The following is a 20,010-nucleotide window of genomic DNA, read 5'->3' as shown; positions in this document are numbered from 1 at the left end:
ATTCCACAATACTGTTAAAGAAAAATAATTTTCCCTCTACTCTTCTAGGTTCTTGGGTGAGATCCCTTGTATTAAAAAGATTAATCAGATTAACAGGAGAAAAACAAATTTAATTTTGTATGTACAGTGGCCACACAAAGATATGAGACCCAAAGGCAGTCAGGCAATTGAAGCTTATATATACCATCCTGAGCTAAAGAAAGGGATAGAGCTCTAGGACTCCAAAGGGGAGGAAAGAAATTCACCGGAAGGTGAGAAGAGCAATGTTTGGTAAACAAATGCAAGCCTTGTCACACAGATAAGTCTCTCTAATGGGAACAGTTATCTGTGGTAATAGCTCTCTTCCTGGTATAGACCCCCTTTCTAATTTCTTTTAGCTAGTTAGGGGGAGGTAAAAAGATTTTCCTGAATCAAACAGGTCTTGATTGCCTTCAGCTCAAAACAATACTCGTGGCACATTTTGGGTGGCATATTCTGCTCCCCTTCAATACTCATAGTGGTTCTACTTCCCTGATTAAACCCTAACTCATATAGGAAGACAGATGATAGACTAAAAAAGCTAAATGTTTCAGATACCTACATCATTTAAAATTTTAAAATGATACAGAAAAAAGTTTTCGTGTTATACAAACATGTTACAGACAAGTACACGCACACACCTTGGAGATACTGCAGGTTCGGTTCCAGACCACCACAATAAAGGGAATATCACAGTAAAGCGAGTCAGACAAATTGCTTGATTTCCCAGTGCACATAAAAGTTACATATATTTACACTGTATTGTAGTCCATTAAGTGTGCAATAGCATTATGTCTAAAAAAAGTTTATACTTTATTTGAAAAGACTTTATTGCTAAAAAATGCTACCCATCAACTCAGCCTTCAGCAAGTAGTTATCCTTTTGCTGGTAGAGGGTCTTGCCTCAGTGTTGATGGGCCACTGATCAGGGTGGTGGCTGCTGAAGGTTAGGGTGGCTGTGGTGATTTCTTAAAATAGGACAACAATGAAGTTTGCCACATCGAATGACTCTTCCTTTCATGAATGATCTCTCTGTAGCATGTGATGCTGTTTGACAGCATTTTATCTACAGTACTTCTTTCAAAATTGGAGTCAATCCTCTCAAACCCTGCTGCCACTTTACCAATTAAGTTTATATAATACCCTAAATCCTTTGTTGTCATTTCAAGAATCTTCGCAGCATCCCCATCCGAAGTAGATTCCATCTCAAGAAGCCACTTTCTTTGCTCATCCATAAGAAGCAAACTTCACCCATTAAAATTTTATCAGGTTACAGCAATTCAGTCACATTTTCAGGCTCCACTTCTAGTTCTCTTGCTATTTCCACCACATCTGCAATTACTTCCTCCACTGAAGTCTTGAACCACTCAAAGTCACGTGGGTTGGAATCAACTTCTTCCAAACTCCTGCTAATGTTGATATTTGACCTATTCCCATGAATCACAAATGTTAATGGCATCTAGAATGGTGAATCTTTTCCAAAAGGTTTTCAATGTACTTTGCCCAGATCCATCCGATGAATCACTATCTATGGCAACTATAGCTTTATGAAATGTATTTCTTAAACAATAAGACTTCAAAATTGAAATTACTCCTTGATCTATGAAATGCAGAATGGATGTTGTGTTAGCAGGCAGGAAAACAACATTAATCTCTATCAGAGCTCTTGGGTGACCAGGTGCATTGTCAATGAGCAGTAATATTTTAGAAGGAATCCTTTCTTCTGAGAAGTAGGTCTCAACAGTGGGCTTAAAATATTCAGTAAACCGTGTTGTAAACAGATGTGCTGTCATCCAGGCTCTGTTGTTCCATTTATAGAACACAGGCAGAGTAGATTTAGCATAATTCCTAGGGCCCTAGGATTTTTGGAATGGTAAATAGTACTGGCTTCAACATAAAGTCACCAGCTACATTAGTCCGTAACAAGAGAGTCAGCCTGTCCTCTGAGGCTTTGAAGCCAGACATTGACTTCTCCCCTCTAGCTATGAAACTCTTAGATAATATCTTCCAATACAGTATAAGGCTATTTCATCCACATTGAAAATCTCTTGTTTTAGTGTAACCAACTTCATTAATTATCTTAGCTAGATCTTCCAGATAACTTGCTGCTTCACCTTGCACTTTTATGTTATGGAGATGGCTTCTTTCCTTAAACCTCACGAACCAACTTCTGCTAGCTTCAAACTTTTCTTCTGCAGCTTCTTCACCTTTCTAGGCCTTCACAGAATTGAAGACAATTAGAGCCTTGCATTGCTTAGGCTTTGGGTTAAGGGGATATTGTGGCTGTTTGATCTTCTATCCAGACCATTAAAACTTTTTCCATATCAGTGATAAGGCTGTGTAACTTTCTTATCACTGGAGTAGCACTTTGAATTGCTTTTAAGAACTTTTCCTTCACATTCAGCCCTTGGGCTGTTTGGCACAAGAGGCCTAGCTTTTGGCCTGTCTCGACTTTCACCAGGCCTTCCTCACTGAGCTTAATCACTTTTAGCTTTTAATTCAAAGTGAGAGATGTGCGACTCTTCCTTCCCTTTGAACATTTAGAGGCCACTGTAGGGTCATTAACCTGCCTAATTTCAATATTGTTGTGCCTCAGGGAATAAGGAGGCCGAGGAAAAGGGGAAGAGAATAGGAACGGCCAGTTGGTGGAGCAGTCAGAACACACAACATTTATCAAGTTCTCCACCTTACCTTGGTGCACTTCGTGGTGCCCCCAAACAATTACAATGGTAACATCAAAGACCACTGATCACAGATCACCATTAACAAATATAATAACAAAAAGTTGGAAATAGTGCGAGAATTACCCAAACATGACACAGAGACACGAAGTGAACAAATGCTGCTGGGAAAAAATGGCGCTGATGGACTTGCTCAACGCAGGATTGCTATAAACCTTAACTTTGTAAAAAATGTAATATCTGTGAAGCACAGTAAAGCGAAGCTCAATAAAACGAGGTATGTCTGTGTTAATAAACTTTGATCTCTCTCCACACATTTCTTTTTTACTTGAACCACGTCAGATTTGTCAGCCAAAACCAAAAAAGTTTCATGACTGTTTTCACTGAACAACTTTACATAAATTATCACCTAATACTAGAGGCTCTATTTAAAACTCTATTATTTAGTCTCAGCTCAGAGATGTTGAAAGCTGAAAAGATGCTCCTTCTGACTTTATACAAAAAAAGGAAAGAAAGAAAGAAAGGAAGAAAGAAAAAGAAAAAAGGCTGAAAAGACGGTAAATTAATGACTTTTGGTGAACTCAATCAGAAAACTGTCACAGGGCAAACAGCTCTCATAAAATCTGCAGAGAGACAGGTGCCTTCAGGGAGACAAGGACCAGAGTATTCACATACCCAGGCGGAAGCCTTCAGGAAGATTAACTAAATTTGTGATGACTCGCTAGAGAAGAAGTTTGGGCAAATGTGACAGTATGAAGCTCCTGGGAGTCTCAGTCACGGAAAGCTCCCACCCTGGCTGCCTTTTCCTCCTGAAATCTAATCAGGCTCTCCCAGGAAACAGTGGCAAAAGCTCCCTGCGTGGTGCTGGCTGGGAGAGGGAAACTGCAGACATAGCTAAATCCTTTTCCCTCATTTTCCATACAGAACGAAAGGTTAAATCTGCAGGGAAGTAAGGAAGGGCTTCAAAGCTGGCAGCGCAGGGCTCTGGCTGAGTCCCACGCTCCAGTGGAGGAAGGCAGTGGAGGCCTACAAAACAAAAGCCTCCGTCTCATCTCTCTCTGTACGCTCCAGAGGCCCATGACGTATTCTAAGTAAATGCCTGCTACACAGGATTTTCTTATCACAGGAGTCAACCACATGGCACCCCTAACTCAACTTGTTTAAAAAAATTTTTTTTCCCCAATAAATCTCTCCAACAAATGTCTCCCTGCCCTATTCACTTCTCATAACTGCCTATATATAGCGCGGCTGTCAGTGGCATTTTCCCAGCCGGCATGAAATAAAAAGGCTTCTCCCTCTCTCTACGGGCTCTCTTAGAAGAGTCACAGGACTGCGTGGGGTGCAGCCTCTCTGTCTCTGACGCACGTGGAAAAGCCAACCTCGTGGCCTAGAACCATTCAGCTTACAGACCCTGCGAAGTCTGGTTACCTTCTTCTCTCACTGCGGCCTATGCCCCAGGGACACGGATTCTGTCATGTCCATTCCACCTGTGTGCATGTCTAAATATGAATCACTGACATTGTTCTGAGTTCTTTTTCCAGGAAACTCCTCCACTCCCACGTATATCAGCTGACTAACACTAATACGGGTAAGGAGGGATAGGCCAATCTTCATTTGTGGAGTCTGGGTCAGCCAAATGCTTTAACACGTCCCCACCAAACCACGAATATTTGCAACTAGTTAGGATAAAGACAAGAAAAGCTTCAAGTACATTCAAGTCATGTTTTGCCACCAAAAGCATTTACTAAAAACTAACTACAAACTTTTGGTTTTGAAGTTTCAAAACTGCAGATAACAGATTTGTAGAAACTCCTCCATAGGACTATAAAGAGAATCAACTGAGCTAATACATATCAAGTCCTTAGAATAGCACCTGGAATGCAGTTAAGTACAATATCAGAGCAACTTGTCATTTTTATATGCAAGATACTTGTCGGGCTGTATGAGGATACATAAGGGCTGCTATAACAAAAATACCACAGACTGGGTAGTTTACACAACAAAACATTTACTTCTCAGAGTTCTAGAGGTTGGAAAATCTAAAATAAAGGCTCCTGTAGATTGGGTGTCTGGTGAGGTCCCCTTTCCCGGTTCATAGATGGCTGTCCTCACACTGTGTCCTCCTTCACCAGGCGGAGAAGGTGAGGAAGCGCTCTCCCGTCTGTTTCATAAGGGCACTGATACCGCTCAGGAGGGCTCCACCCTCCTGCCCTAACCACCTCCCAAAGGCCCCTCCTCCAACGACCATCACTTCGGGATAGATTTGAACATGAATTTGGGGGTGACACAAACATTCAGTCTATAGCAGAGAGCTAAAAAATGAATAAAAATTATTTCTTCCTTGCTATCTGATAAACTAGGACATCTAAGCTCTGAACTGGAACTATTAGTACAATAGTAGCTAACGTGTATAAAATTATTATTATATGCCAAAAATTATGCTAGATTACTTATTACTCATAAGCACTCTAAGGTGGACACCATCTCCACATTTTATATACTTGTATGTCTAAAAGGAGGCGACAGAACCAAGTAATTTGCCAAGTAGTAGACCCATTACTTAAACCCAGGCATTCCAATATGAAGATCCAAACTCTTACGCATAACCTTATGTCACCTCCTACAAGTTATATTTTTCAAGTCTTGACACTATAAAATTAGGAACCATGGTGTACCAAGGTCAACAACATTTGCCAGTATTACTCTATTTCCCTAACAATGACATTTTAAGTTGCACATCTTTAATAATGCCAGAAAAACAAAGTCCAAACTTACCAAATGTTGTAGTATGACATTAGTCCTTTTGAATGAATTAAACCTGAAACAAATGTAGAATTCAATGAACACAGTAATGTCAGTAGTCATGTTTCAATGTATAAATACTACACTCCCTTTTGCTTTAGCCTCCTCTATGATGTATTGGAACAAAAAAGGTTTTAAAAAGGTTTCATTCTCATTCATTGCTGGTAAAAACAAATGGTATGGCCACTTTGTAAGACAGTTTGGCAGTGTCTTACAAAACTAAACACACTTCATGACATGATTCAGCAATTGCACTCCTTGATACTTACCCAAATGAGTTGAAAACTAACATCCACAATAAAACCTGCACATGAATGTTTATGGGAGCTTTATTCATATAACCAAGGCACAGATATAAACAAGAGGTCGTCCTTCAATAGAAGAATGGATAAACAAGCTGTGTTATATCTATATAATGGAATACTACTTGGCAATAAAAAGAAATCAGCTATCAGTTCACAAAAAGACAGAGGAAATTTAAATGAACACGACTAAGCAAAGAAGCCAATCTCAAAAGGCTATATGCTGTATGATTCAACTATGTGACATTCTTGAAAAGTGAAAAACTATAGAGACTGTGAAAAAACCAGTGGTTGTCAGAGAGAGGGAAAAATAGATGGAACACATGGGATGTTTAGGGCAATGAAACTAGTCTGGGTAACTGTAATGGCAGAGACACATCATTATACATTTGTCAAAATTTTCTGCTCAGTTTTCCTGTAAACCTAAAACTGCTCTAAAAAGTAAACTCTATTAATTTTTTTTTTAATTTGGTAAGGATGCAATAGGCATTTCCAAATGTTGTAAGATATATAAATTGGCATTGCCCTTCCAGGAGGCAATCTGGAAATACAGATCCACAACCTTTAAAAGGATCATAACCTTAGACCTAGTAATTCCACAACCATTTGTATTAAGGAAATCTCAGAGAAATGGTCAAGGTTTGTTTATAAAGATGTTCACAATAATTACTTATATAAGGGAAAAACTGGAAACAAAGTAAATATTTAACAACATAGGAATGTATTTAAAACTGCCATCTATACAGAAACATCACACAGTCAATAAAAATATTTAGAAACATTTAAATAATACATATCATATGGAAAATAGTCATGACAGAAGTTAACAAAAAGAAAGCAGACTACAAAACAGTAAGTACAATACTTCGAAATTTATTTTAAAAGTGTTTGTTAGGCTAAGAATACAAAGCTTATGACACAGTTTGACAAAAGTGCTCAGTAATTACAGAAGTCAGAATGGTGGAGAGTGGGGGCCAAGGCAACCGTGAGTGTTGGATATTGTCTCTACCCAGATGATGGTTACTGGACTGTACAAGTATGTAAGAGTTCACTGAGCGACAGACTTCAGAATAGAACATTTAAGAACTTAAAAATTAAGTAAGAAAGTAAAAGTAACCTAGGGCATGAGGAGGACTTCTGGGATGCTGGTCCTCTCTTGTTTTTTGATCCATGTGCCAGTGAAATGGGTATGTTCAGACTGTGAAAACTCATTAAATTGTGTATCTGTATGCTTTGGGCCTTTTTAAGAAGTTCCCCAAAACATATCACTCTTGCCTTTGATGAACTCGTAGAGTGAGAGAGCTGCATATAAAAATACTGTAGTTAGAAGACACTGGGATGCACGCTAAACAAGAAGTGAAATGTAAGGTGTATGGAGACAGGACAAATCAGCAGCGGCAGCAGCTTGATAAGGACTGTACACGTGTAGATACATATCCTACCTGATGGAACTGCGAATATGCTGATTAAGTTTTCGAGGATACTTTGAGATTGTCTGAGGGGCATTAGTTTAGCTGAGGCATTTAAAAAAAAAAAAGCAGTACGATCATTGTTACCACTTTTAATCACATCTTAGATGACCGAAATTATAAAAATATTTGTAATCCAACTTACTTTTCAGAATTTACCTCACTTTCCTTTCCCATATGGATCAACACTACAAAAAAGGGGGCGGGAAAATCACTATCTGTTTAAATCAGTCACACTTCACCTTCCTGGACTAGAGTATTTTGAATGTGCCTTGCCACAAGTAAAATATTCTTATTCTAGCCCAGCGGTTCCGCAACTTGTCTGCACATTACAATCACCTGGAGACTCTTGTAAACAATCCAAGGCCCAGGTCACATCCAAGACTAATTACATCAATCTCTGGAGGTGGGACACAAGCATAGGTATTCTGTGTGACCCTCCCTCAAATGATTCCAGTGTGTAGACAAGTTATCCTTACAATCAATATTTTATAAAAATTAGACTGAAGCGACAGATCCTGGCTTATTTAGGGATGTTTTCTAAACAGAGTTGTCATGTAGACTTTTAAAATCCGAACTACAGCACCCTGCAGCACCATTTCTAAATTTTTCAATTTTATCTCTATAGAAGTTTTTCTAAGTATCAAAAAATGTAAGCACTAATTTCTTTAGATAAGAATAACCTGAATTCCTTAATGAGGCCCGTACCCAAGTGCCAGTTCAAGGTTAAAGACAATGCTGCCAGACTGGCAGGCAAGTTTTATGTAACAGTTTAAGTACCGCCTGCAACATAGCGAGTACACTAAGCAACACAGGCCTAGGTTCAAGTCCCAGATTTATTTGTGAGACAGGATTTTATTTCACTCAAAGAAAGTTAACAAAAACCTACTAAAGGCAGGTGCAAAGCACTGAGCATAGCATTTATAAGTCACAAAAATCTCTGTACCAACCACTACAAAACAAAACAGAAAACACACCTAAGAACAACTAAGTTCCTTGCCAGATTCTATATAATCACATTGCTTCTATTTGTTCTGATTCATACTCAGCTGTTATTTAAAATCTGATATTAACTTTTGTACCTCAAAAACGTATTTGAATATTCAGAATCCCCAAGTAATTCTGGACTTACAGTCTTTTTTTCCTTCCTATCGGCTCCAAAACTGTCACCTGGTGCAGGGGAAAAGGGCATGCACATCTCTGCTACTGCTAGTTTACTAATTCACTTTATCAGGCTTATTTCCTTCAGGTTATGGTCAAACTGGCCGCTTGGGGCAGTTCTCAGAGTCTGGTTCCTTGACCAGCACATCAGCATCCCCTGGGAGCGAGCAGCTAGAAATGCAAATTCTTGACCCCATCTGAGACTTACTGAATCAGAAACTATGGGGGGGAGGCCCAGAAATCTGTGTTTAACAAACCCTCTAGGTGATTCTGATACATGCTATTATTAAAAAAACAACTGTCTCAAAAGGATAAGAACATTGGCATAGGGGATTTTTAAAATTATCCAACAGAACACACATGGGCTCACATAATTAAACAACTTTTCATGGAACTGTTTAAGATGATGATATAATGAAAACAGCACTTAATGAACTTATTGCAGCAGAAACAGGCAAGGTAGGATGTGAATAGAGCAGAAAATCAAGTACAAGGCCACGTAATTCAGTCATGAATTAATTAAGAATAGCAGCTATGGAAACAGAAAGGAATGATTTTATTAAAAGTTACTATGAAGTAAAAACTCAATGGATAAAGAAAACAATTATGCCAAAAAAAACCTCCCAGATTTCAAGCCAGGATAGCTATGAGAATACAGGTACTGAAAAGGTTGAGAAGGAAACTAGCTGGTTTATAGGATAAAATATGAATTTCATTTTTAATTTCTTGAGATTTTACTGACAATAAATAGACATATTCAGCATCAACTGGAGAAAAAAGACGAACTTGAAAGAAAAGTTAGGACTAAAGACATTCTAGGAAGGCACTTGCACAATTACTGAGGCAGCCAGCTCTCTATGAAGAATAACTGAGAAATAACCTGCAGTGAAAAACTAGTGGCCTGAAGTCGGCCTGCGTCTACAAATGTGTTCGGTTTGGTCAGCAATATTTTAAAACTACAAACATTTAAAAACCAAGAGATTTCACCTAAAGTGCAGTTTTCCAGCTTTGCCAGAAAATTTGGTAGCCATGGAAACCCTGGATCTACACTTTATAACAGCAACAATGCCTAGAATTGCCAGGCCACCTCCTTTAGACAGAGCACTGCTGCCATCCCACCAGCATCACTCGCTGCTTCCTTCTTAGCCTCTCTCTGCATTTTGGTTTGTGACTACTAGCACAGGAAAAACAAACATAACAGAGAATCAAATACTGAGCCTTCAGAAACAACTACGTAGAAGTAAAATAGAGAGAAAAGAGGCAGCTTAAGAAGTAAGAACCAAAACAATGTAGTGAAACAGTACAGAGCAGAGAGAGAAGGGTACGAGTACTATTAACAACTTAAAGATCAACCCCTTTAAAAAAGGTCCCATCTTCCTTTCTAAACCTGGCTCTCTCATAACTACTTTTCCTTTAAGACACTTATCAGAGTTGGTAACTAAGTCTTACTTTTGTTTTAATATGTTTCATTACCTGTTTTCCTTTCAGACAATTAAGAACATCAAGTAGTCCAGGTTGGCTACAGGATAATATCCCAGAAACAAGAACAAAACATTATGTATTGTTGAACTCATGAAGTAAATTGGGGCCAAATCTTTGAAACCCAGGATGGGAACTTTTATTTTACTTAATTTCAGAAACATCTCTGAGAGCTTCTGAACAGAGGAATGGCAGGTAACGAAGGAAACTTTAGCAGGATTAATCCGGCAGTCATGTGCAGATTCAAAATGGGAAGAGTTAAGTCCACCAATCAACTTTCTGCAAAATGAACAAGTGATATGAACAAAATGATACATTTGAGGAGATTGCTCATATTTGAATCAACAGGAAGAGAAAGATGGGGAGTGTGGGAGAACTCAGATAACTGTAGGTATCTAGAAGAATGACAGGGTCATGAAGTTGCACGTGCAGATGCTGAGTGAAGGTTGCACTTATGTGCACATTTATAGTTGAGGAGCAAATGAGACACTCAGATGGTTCTGACCAGCACTAGCTCAGGATACATCAAGGTTAGAAATACAAATTTGAGAGTTATCTTTGGAGCGGTGCTTTATTTGGGAACAAAGGAAATTTCCAAGGGCTGAAATGGCACTAGGGCAAGATGCGTGGTGGAGGGTGGTAACAGGAAATCAAGGAAAGGCCAGGGAAGCCAAGGAGGCTGGAGTTCAAGAGGGATTGCCCAACAATGTTAAGCACAGTAGAGGTTTTATTTCCTTTCAGAAACACTCTCTGTGGCATACTATTTATTAATACATCTGTGGGTTAGGACGTTGTAGACTGGATAACCTTGGCCTCAGGGCTGTGTTTTCCTAGGGTAATACCCACTCCAGGGCTGGCCCTGGAAAAGGCATCTCTGATCAAAGCCCCCAAACTACTCCAGGACTGACCTAGTCTGCACCTTGAAACGTGGGGGTGGAAAAAAGTCAATCTGAACTCTGGGAATGACATTCGTTCCCTAGTTAGTTAACTTTGTTAATAAAAGTGTTTCCCAATTTGTTTCTCAAATAATTTGGAATTTGCTCATAATTTCAAAAAATCTGCAGCAATGATTACATGTACTGATTTTCTTAGTATTTACCAAGTCTCTGTGAGCTGGTTACAGGGAAAGGGACAACTAATTTCAAGGTATTTTTTTTTTTTTAAAGGAAAGCAATTCTTCCATTTCTGTTCAAATATTTATTGAGAACCAGGTCTGTGGATACAATGTTAAGCAACTAGACACCCTCCCCTAAAGTAGTAACTATTCTTAAATGAAAGAAACCCTCTCCTTTCTTCCCCACCAGGCAACCTCAAAGACTGAAGAACCCAGGAATTTAAGTCGTGGAGGAAATAAGATGGTTCTCCCTTCATGTGGTCACAGCTGCTACCTGGTGATGTGTGGGGACAAGCAGTAGGCTTCAAGACTGATGTAGCCTAACTTCCTAAAATGATTGCTCCCAGATTTCCTCAGCTGAGCCCAAGATGCATTCAGTAGCACTTTCAAAAGTTAAACACAATGTTGCAGACATACTCCACCAAGCCACGTTATGTGTCCGCAACTAGCCTGGAATTTCCAAACAGCTGTATTAAGACTGGGACCATCCCATCCAACAGAGCTGAACACTAAAGTCACACCACGAGCACAGGTGCAACTACTGGCAAAGCATGAGCACGAAATATGCCACGAAATTCCTCCAAGTTGAAACCCTGTGTGTCCCCCAAACTATACTCAACTGTTAGGAAAGAAACTGGGGTCAAAAGGAAGGGCGTGCGGGGTCAAGGCTGACCAAGACCCAGAGCGGCAGAACACGAAGAGGATGCTTCAAAGAAGGTGCTAGAAGGAGTAAGGGTGAGTCACGCAGGAGGGCTGGGGGTGCTCCAGGCCTGACGGGTGTCAAATCTGAGGTTTGCACCTCCTGCAAGGAGATTCGAAACTTCCAGGCCAGGAAGCCCCCACCCCTGATCCTTTTTCACCTCTGCGAGCGAGCACAGCAGATGAGCCTGCGCTAGGCCGCCCGCTCGTTCACTCACTCACCTCGCCATGAGTTCCCACAACCTCATCGCGAAAACACTTGCAAGCCAAAGCAGCCGGGGCGCTGCTCCCAGATGGCTCTTCACTCCTCGCGTCAGTCCCGCCCACCGCCTCAGAGCGCCGCCGGACACAGATGACAAGTCCTCCAGGCGGCCAGAGCGGCCCACGACAGGACTTGACGCAACGCGTCGCAGAGGGGCGGGGCGAGAACTGCTTGACAGAAAGGGTTGACGGGAGAAGGGGGATGGGCGGGGCCTGAGACGGAGGCGGGGCCGGGAGGCGGGGCCGGGAGGCGGGGTCGGGGAGGCGGGGCCGGGGAGGCGGGGCCAGAGGTGGGCTGAGGTTGTCGGCACAGAGCAGACGTTGGCTGGTTGGGAGGAAGCACGTTGTTTTCTAGAGGCCCTGTGGGGAAAAGCCTAAGTGGCCTAAGCTTGGCCTGCTTAATTTGATTAGCAGGAGTTGTCATGGAAAATTCTTCTGGAACTTTAACCTTTTTTTAAATTATTATTTTTTATGTACGAAGTTCTCCTTTTTTAATGTTTGCCTAAACAGAATATATGTTTTGTAAACAAACCCAGCACAAAACCAACAAAAAAAGGGGGGTGGAATTAAAGGAGAAAAAAAAAAAAAGCCTAGGTCCGGCCTGCCCCCTTCCTTAAAGGAAATGGGGCTTTTTGCCCTTGGGCATCAGCATGGGTTCCTGTTCTTAAGCACCAGAATTGGATATGAAGGGAGAAACTACCCCTGAAATGTTTAAGTGTCTTTACATATCCCATTGGCTCATGGACTCCCAAGTGCATGGAGTCCCACTGAAGTGCCATTTGCACAGGCCCAAACAGATTGGCAGAGAGGAGTTTCCTCCTCTTCACAGAAATGGCTTACCATCACTGACAGTACCAATGGACCCAAGTTCCTGCTTGTGACAATCAGCAAGTGTCGTGCAGAGTGTCACGTGGAGTCTCTGGTCCTGCTCCCCACATAAGAACGCAGGATATGGTGAGGCCGAAAAGGAACACCTATGGAGCCATAGATAGGGGAGTCATACCACTATATTCTCGCTGGCGGCTGGGTTAGAGACACAGGAATCAGGAGCCACACGGTCCGCAACCTGCCGTCTGCTTCTCTGCTTGCCAACCTCACTTGCTAACTGCAATCCCCCGTGCTAACCGCACTTGCTAGCCATAATCTGCCATCTGCGTCTCTGCCAACCAACCAACCCCTTGCTAACTGCAATCCGTGCTTGCTAGCTCAGCCACGGCAGTTGTATCAGTGGCTAATGGCTAACTGGTAACAGCTGATGGCCATCTACTACCCGAGCCAGCACCTTTCCACGTGAGGCCGAGAGCCTGGAAACTGCTCTCTGGGACTCTGTCCCCACAGCAAGGTTGGCTGCAACTTCTGACTGGTGGTGGTTGGAATGTCAATGTGCAGGGGTAAAGAGCTCCCTGTGCTTCAAGCAAGTCTGGTGTAGAAAATGGTGCAGAAGAAACTGCAACCAGTTGCTCAGAAGGTGTAATGCAGTAGCCGCTTGGTGGCCTCCGCCTAAAAAAAAAGAACAAAACAAAAAACGGCCTTGTCGGATTGAAGATACATGGGCAGAAAAAGCACTGGGGTAAACATGCAGTCCAATCATTGGGGAGGAGAAAGCCTCAGCTTTGTTCTGTTAAGCTTCCTCAGGTTTGATGTGCAAGCCCCAGGCTGGCTTTGCTGCTGGAGAGAAGTCTGGCCAGTGGGCAGCTCTCAGATCTGCCAAGACTATTGATCTGTAAGGGCTACACAGGCCATCCCTTCCTGCCCACATGTCTTGAGGCCACCACAACCACTTTGATGACTCCACATGTAGTATGTTATTGCCCCTCCTTCTCTAGTTTACCAAAATTACAGGAGAAAAGTGTCCCACAACTATTTAAAGAGGTAGGAGACAGGTCAATTCTCAGTTGATTTGTAAAGGAAACTACAGAAAGGTGACAAACCCAGGTCCTATAACAACGCACATAAACCATCCACCTTGAGGGCTCTGCTTCCTGTCACTATAGTGATCCCGAGCCTATGACTTCTGATTGTAGCTGTTCTTAATCTCTGAGAAGCATATCTTCACAACACTTTCCTCACCCAACTCTGTCTTAAATCAATGGAATTTGATGTTGAAGGCAGACATTTTTTGCTGATTTTGCCAGAGTGGGTCAACTGGGAAAACTGCCCTTTTGCGTATCTTATGCCCCGGAGCCTCTTAAATCAATGTAATGAAGCGATAAGGACAATGCTGGAATGAGGCACACGGGTCACCAGACCTTCCCCAGACTGGCTTTGGCCATGCAGGTATCGAGCGCACCCTGTTACGCTAGATAGAACGTTGCAGGATTCAACTACTGTGGAATATCGGAGAACTTTGCATTATAAAACTCCAAGAATGGCCATAAACCAACCTTAAAAATGGTGTAAGGGTGGCATTAAGGGTTGGAGAGGACATGCTGTACTGCTGCTGGCATTTTTGGAGATGGTTTCCTAAGAGGCCCTTTTGCTCTGCGCCCTTTGAGTCAGTCACCTGGGCTTTGCATGCACTGTATCTTCAGACCCACTAGTTGCCAGAAAGAGGAAATGGAGGCAGCATCCCCAGGTGAGTCAGAGCAGCAGTGAACTGTAGCAGAGCCTCTGTCACGTTTTCATGGGAAAGGGGGGCGTACACTAGGACCCATCTTCTTTCCTCCTCTCTTAAATAAAACAAAGGTCTTCCATCCCTTGCTCTAAGCACAGAGCTCCTACCTTCCTTTCCCAGGAACAAGCAACGCTGATTGGTTCTTGTAACAGTCCACACATCTGGCCTATTGCACTGTCAAATCTGAGGGGGGAAACCCAATGAGATGTTTGGGGAAGTGGCAAGGATAGACATACTGTATCGGCCACAGCACATCATGGAGAATGTAGGGGGTTGCTCACAGTTCTTTCTCACAAATGATGTTTTAGGAATTTCCTGAGCTCACTCTCGCCTCCAATCTACTTGGGCAGGCATCTTCCATTTGGATCAAGGTTGGAGTAGGCACCGCCTGTCTCTTGAACACAGATCCTTGTGCTGCCTTTTGAGAGGCAACTTCAGTGGCCCTCAGCACAGACTGGAGGGTAGATTCATGACGAAGCCATGACATTACTGAGAGCAATGGCACTGACATCCCTGCGCTCGGCCCACCAAACAGTTCCATAGCCTTTGGTTTGAAGTGCTGCCATAATGATGTTCACATCGTAGTTCCCATTTCCCAGCGTTCTCTTCTTGTGGGGGTCATCATGTTGTTTGGAGACAACCTCTGGAAAATCTCCTGCAGCGTTTCCCAGCTGAATGCACTGTTGTCCTGGGAGACATTATTGAGGGCACACAGGGCACAAAGCGCCCAGCACTGTTTCTCATGGCAGATTTGTGAGGGTGCTGCCTGCGGCAGCTCCAGTGATTCAGATTTGACCTTGTCTCCTTTCCATGGCTCACAACTTGTGTGTTTCATTTTAGGTTCCAGAGGGGGCTGAAAACACCTCACCCTTCCCTCCTGAAGAAGAATGTAAGCTTCTCAGTCTTTTCAGGATTCCTGAGGTACACCTTATTTTTTTAGTGTCCATGACTTAACGGTTTGTCATGAAGAGAAAATGTTGGAATCAAAAGGAAAAACAATCCTCCTCTTTTTCCTCTCTCTTCCCAACAGAAAAACAATTTTTGGATTAGTGTATTTCATTGCCACTGTCAAAGTACCGAATTTTAAAAAGTCATATAAAATCTAAGAGCTTGTTCTCCTGCCCTGCCTTTCCACTCCCACCTCCCCCCACCCAAAAAAACCCCATGATTTTCTTGCTGTATTTTCCTCTCTGCTAAAGCCAACCAGGCTTCAATGCAGGAGGACAGAATGGAATCGATCACATTACTCCTCTTCTTCCATTTCTTTACAACCACAACACCACTGATTCAGGAGACAAGGCTTAGGTGGTGGAGAGAATGCAGCTCGCCAGGTCCCGCCAGTGCCAGCAGGATCACAGGCTTTGCTGGGCGTGGGGCAATGCTCTCCATCAGCCTAGGTGAGGTTCGGTCCCCTCAGGGGATGGGCCAAGAGGGATGACTCCTTCGGAAAGCTGAACGCTCACCTTTTCTGCCACCTGGGGTTGTGGCCCATCCCCTGGGCCACGCACAGTGAGCTAACAGATGGGCACCTATGGAATTTTAACCTTTAATAAATTAAAAATGTAAATTTAGTATTCTTTCCCTTGAGTACTCAAACAGGTGAAATGCACTTGATAACAGAAGGACATTGCTATCATTTATTCCTAATCCAACATACAGTTTATTCCTAATCCTTTCACGCGAGGACGGGGATATTTCCAGTTTGGGGGAGAAGTTGTAGATCCCCAACTCTTCCTCAATGACAGACAAGAATTGTCTCATTAAAAGGTGATAGAGTATATGCCTTCACCAACTAAACTAAAAGCTACTGTTATCAATGAAAGTATAATTATTCAGAGAGCAGCTTACTTTGAAATGAAAACAAGATTTAACTCATCCACTAGGACCCACTATTAAATTGATTCAGAAAAATGTTCCTCTGCATCCAAATACACCCAGATGCCCAGCAGCAAACATTTTATCACTACTAAAGTATTGACACATTTATCAGAAAGAAGGAATTCAGTGAAGAATTCCAGAGAGAGGGAAGTTAAAAGAGTTAGTCTTAGCTCCCTGACATTTCAGAAGATACTGTCAAGTCTTTGATCAAAAATCACTTTTCTAACCTGGGTCAAATATAATTCCCAAATACACCCTGAACAGAGGACAAACAACGGGCATCACAGAAGGAACTTCTGACCTGCAATTCAGTTTTATTTGTTCATTTTTCATAACTTATGCTAGGAACTCTGAGGGGCTAGAAATATCAGAAGGAACAAAAAGTAAAAGTTCACCCTGCCTTCGTGAACTTTATATTCCACAATAAGATACTATCTTTGTCTCTATCTCATATTGAAAATGGGTAGAAGGGCTAGCCCAGTGGCTCAGGTGGTTGGAGCGCTGTGTTCCTAACACTGAGGTCGCCAGTTCGATTCCCACATGGGCTAGTGAGCTGTGTGCCAGGCTCATAATACCAGGAGCTGTGTCCTACACAACTAGACTGAGAAACAATGGCTTGAACCGGAGTGGGGGAGTCTTGGGGGTAGGCAGAAAAAAGGATGGTCTGGAAAGCGCTTCTGGGACAGATATACGAGTGACAACCTGAATAAAGTGAATGTGATGATTGGGACAGTCCCAGCCTGTGGTCTGGTGGAAAAGACAGGCATGCATAATGATAAATTATTCTCTTTGCTATATAATATACTGTGACAAAATGTTAAATTCAAGGTTTTGACTGAGGTACCAAGATATGATAAATATCAACTATCACATGAGTTGTGAGATGGACCAAAATGCAATTTTCAAAAATATGTATATATATTAACAAGTTTGCTAAGTCTTTAAACCTTTGACTCAATTCAAAGATGGGGAAATTTACAAAATGTTATGAGGATGATTTTAGGAAGAGGAATTTCATAGAATTTTGTGGAGATTCCAGCTAAGATACTTGGAGAAAGTATCACTAACTGGGCTTTGAAGGACAAGTAGTTGTTTTTATTTGCAATTCAGTTTTTAAATGGCTATAGGACATCACTATTTGAGATCACAACCTGACATCGCCAGCATGTCTCATTCAGTGTGCACAATAAACGAATGAGTCATCTGACCCAGCACGTTTTACTGGAAAAGCTTAGCCCAATATTCAAAGCTTCCCTGTCCCCCTAACTTAGTGTGTGTGCAAACTGTGTCACACAAGTCCCCATGCTTAGAAGGGCCCTGAATTTGATTTAATGATCTGCTCTTAATAATTTTTGAAAAGGGGCCCCGCATTTTCATCCTATACTAGCCCCTGCAAATTATGTAATCGGTCCTGTCCTACCATTTGAACACTAGTTAATAGTTTAGTGACCTTGAACAAGCAATGTAACCCAAGACCTTTTCCAAAAGTGTTTGTATTACTTTGAGCTAAGATTTCTAGTTGCAGACCTACAGAATGGAAAATATTTTTGCAAATGATATATTTGATAAGGAGCTTATATCTAACATATGTAAAGAACTATTACAACTCAATAATGAAAAAGACAAATTGCCCAGTTAAAAAATGTACAACAGATCTGAATAGACCGTTCTCCACAAAAGATGTACCAATGATCAATAACCATATGAAAAAGATGCTCAACATGATTAGCCGTCAGGGAAGCGCAAATCAAAACCATATGAGATATGACTTCACACCCAACAGGATGGCTGCAATCAAAAAGACTGATAATAAATGTTGGTGAAAATGTGGAGAAATTGGAATCTTCATACACTGTGGTAGGAGCATAAAACGCTGTGGCCATTTTGGAAAAAAAGTCTGGCAGTCTCTCAAATGGTTAAAAATAAAGTTACCTTTGGACCCACTCCTAGATATATACCCAGGAGGAAATGAAAACATAATCCACACAAATGTTTATAGCAGCATTATTCATAACAGCCAAAAAGTGTAAATAATGAAATGTATTCATACAATGAAATGTATTTGGCAATAAAAAGAAATTAAATACTGACTTATGCTAGAAATGGATGAACCTTGAAAATAGCTATCAAATGATGGATTTTCTAAAGTGATATATTCATACAATGAAATGTATTTAGCAATAAAAAGAAATTAAATACTGACTTATGCTAGAAATGGATGAACCTTGAAAATACTATGCTAAGGTAAAGAAGCCAGTCACGAAAGACCATATATTATTCCATTAATATCAGTGCTAGAATAAGCAAATGTATAGAGTCAGGAAGTAGACTAGTGGTGACCTAGCATTTTGGGTGGAGGGATGGGACAACTAGAGGGTGGCACTAAAGGGTATAGGGCTTCTTTTTGGAGTAATAAAAATATCCTAAAATGTATTGTGATGATGGTTGCACTATACTAAAAGCCATTTAACTGTATATTCTAAGTGTATGGAATGTGAATTATAGCTGAATTTTTTTTTAAAAAGAAAACTGTTGGCTCCACGTCCCCATCAATATGTTGTGTTGTCAGTCTTTTTCATTTTAGCCTGCTGGTGTGTATTTTAGTTTGCATTTCCCTGGTGTCTAATGATATGCAGTACTTTTTCATGTGCTTATTATCATCTTTTATAAAGTGGCTGATCAATTCTCTTGCCTGTATTTAAATTGGGTTATCATTTCATTGTTACTTGATGTCATCATTATCAATTGCTGTTACAAATTACCCTAAAACTTAGCATCTTAAAACAACAAACATTTATTATCTCTCTCAGCTTCTGTGGCTCAGGAATCAAGGAGAGTGTAGCTGGGTGGTTTTGGCTCAGAGTCTTTCCTGAGGTTGGAAGCAAGGACTGCCATCATGTGAATGCTCAGCGAGGGCAGAAGGACCCACTTCCAGACTCACTCCTGGACTTGTCAGGCTGCAGTTCCTTGACACACGGGCCTCTCCATAGAGCTGCTCACAACGTGGAAGCTGGCTTCCTCCAGATCAAGTGATCCAAGAGATAGAAACCATCAAGACAGAAGCCATAGTATCTTTTATAATAACCTAATTTGGGAAGGCACATGCCATCACAAGGCTTCTTTGCCCTTTGGTTGTATAGGAAGTCTTAAGGCTCAACCCTCCACCTTTTCCTTTCATACCTCTTGGACGGGTGCTGAAACCCACTCATTTCACCTTCTTTTTATATTTGAGTTGCCCAAAATTTTGCCAAGTGGGATTCTGTGGGAGGAGCATTTTGACACCCATGTTCTTCTTTGCCAAAACTGCAAGGCAAGATCCTAACCTATAACTACCTCATCCTAACCTACAACTAACCACCTCAAGGCTGTGAGTGTGGTGATCTCAGGGTACCTATTTGGCCAGGACCAACCACAAGATGCACAGAACGTAGACCAACTGCGCCAAGTCCCAGGTATCTTCCTAAACAACAGAAACTGGGTCATATGACTGGAAGCCAAGAAGTAAGGCGTCACTCACTATTAAAAACCTTAGA

At 41.6% G+C, this 20,010-nt stretch overlaps 1 protein-coding gene and 1 pseudogene across 1 annotated transcript in view; both read right to left on the bottom strand.

Annotated features, from left to right (window-relative positions):
• HIBCH (3-hydroxyisobutyryl-CoA hydrolase) overlaps positions 1–12,175 on the bottom strand; it is a 76,362-nt gene extending 64,187 nt beyond the window's left edge. The window contains exons 1-2 of the mRNA XM_033111793.1: positions 11,947–12,175; positions 5,474–5,516 (exon numbers count right to left, since the gene is read on the bottom strand). Coding sequence (XP_032967684.1) covers positions 5,474–5,516; positions 11,947–11,972 — 69 coding nt within the window. The 5' untranslated portion in view covers positions 11,973–12,175. The remainder of the gene's footprint in view (positions 1–5,473; positions 5,517–11,946) is intronic.
• Positions 12,056–15,434, bottom strand: LOC117025537 (josephin-1-like; annotated as a pseudogene).
• Between the last annotated feature and the right edge of the window lie 4,576 nt (positions 15,435–20,010).

Source organism: Rhinolophus ferrumequinum, chromosome 8 (assembly GCF_004115265.2).
Source record: "Rhinolophus ferrumequinum isolate MPI-CBG mRhiFer1 chromosome 8, mRhiFer1_v1.p, whole genome shotgun sequence".
NCBI classification, from domain to species: Eukaryota; Metazoa; Chordata; class Mammalia; order Chiroptera; family Rhinolophidae; genus Rhinolophus; species Rhinolophus ferrumequinum.
This window is presented reverse-complemented; position numbering and strand designations above follow the sequence as displayed.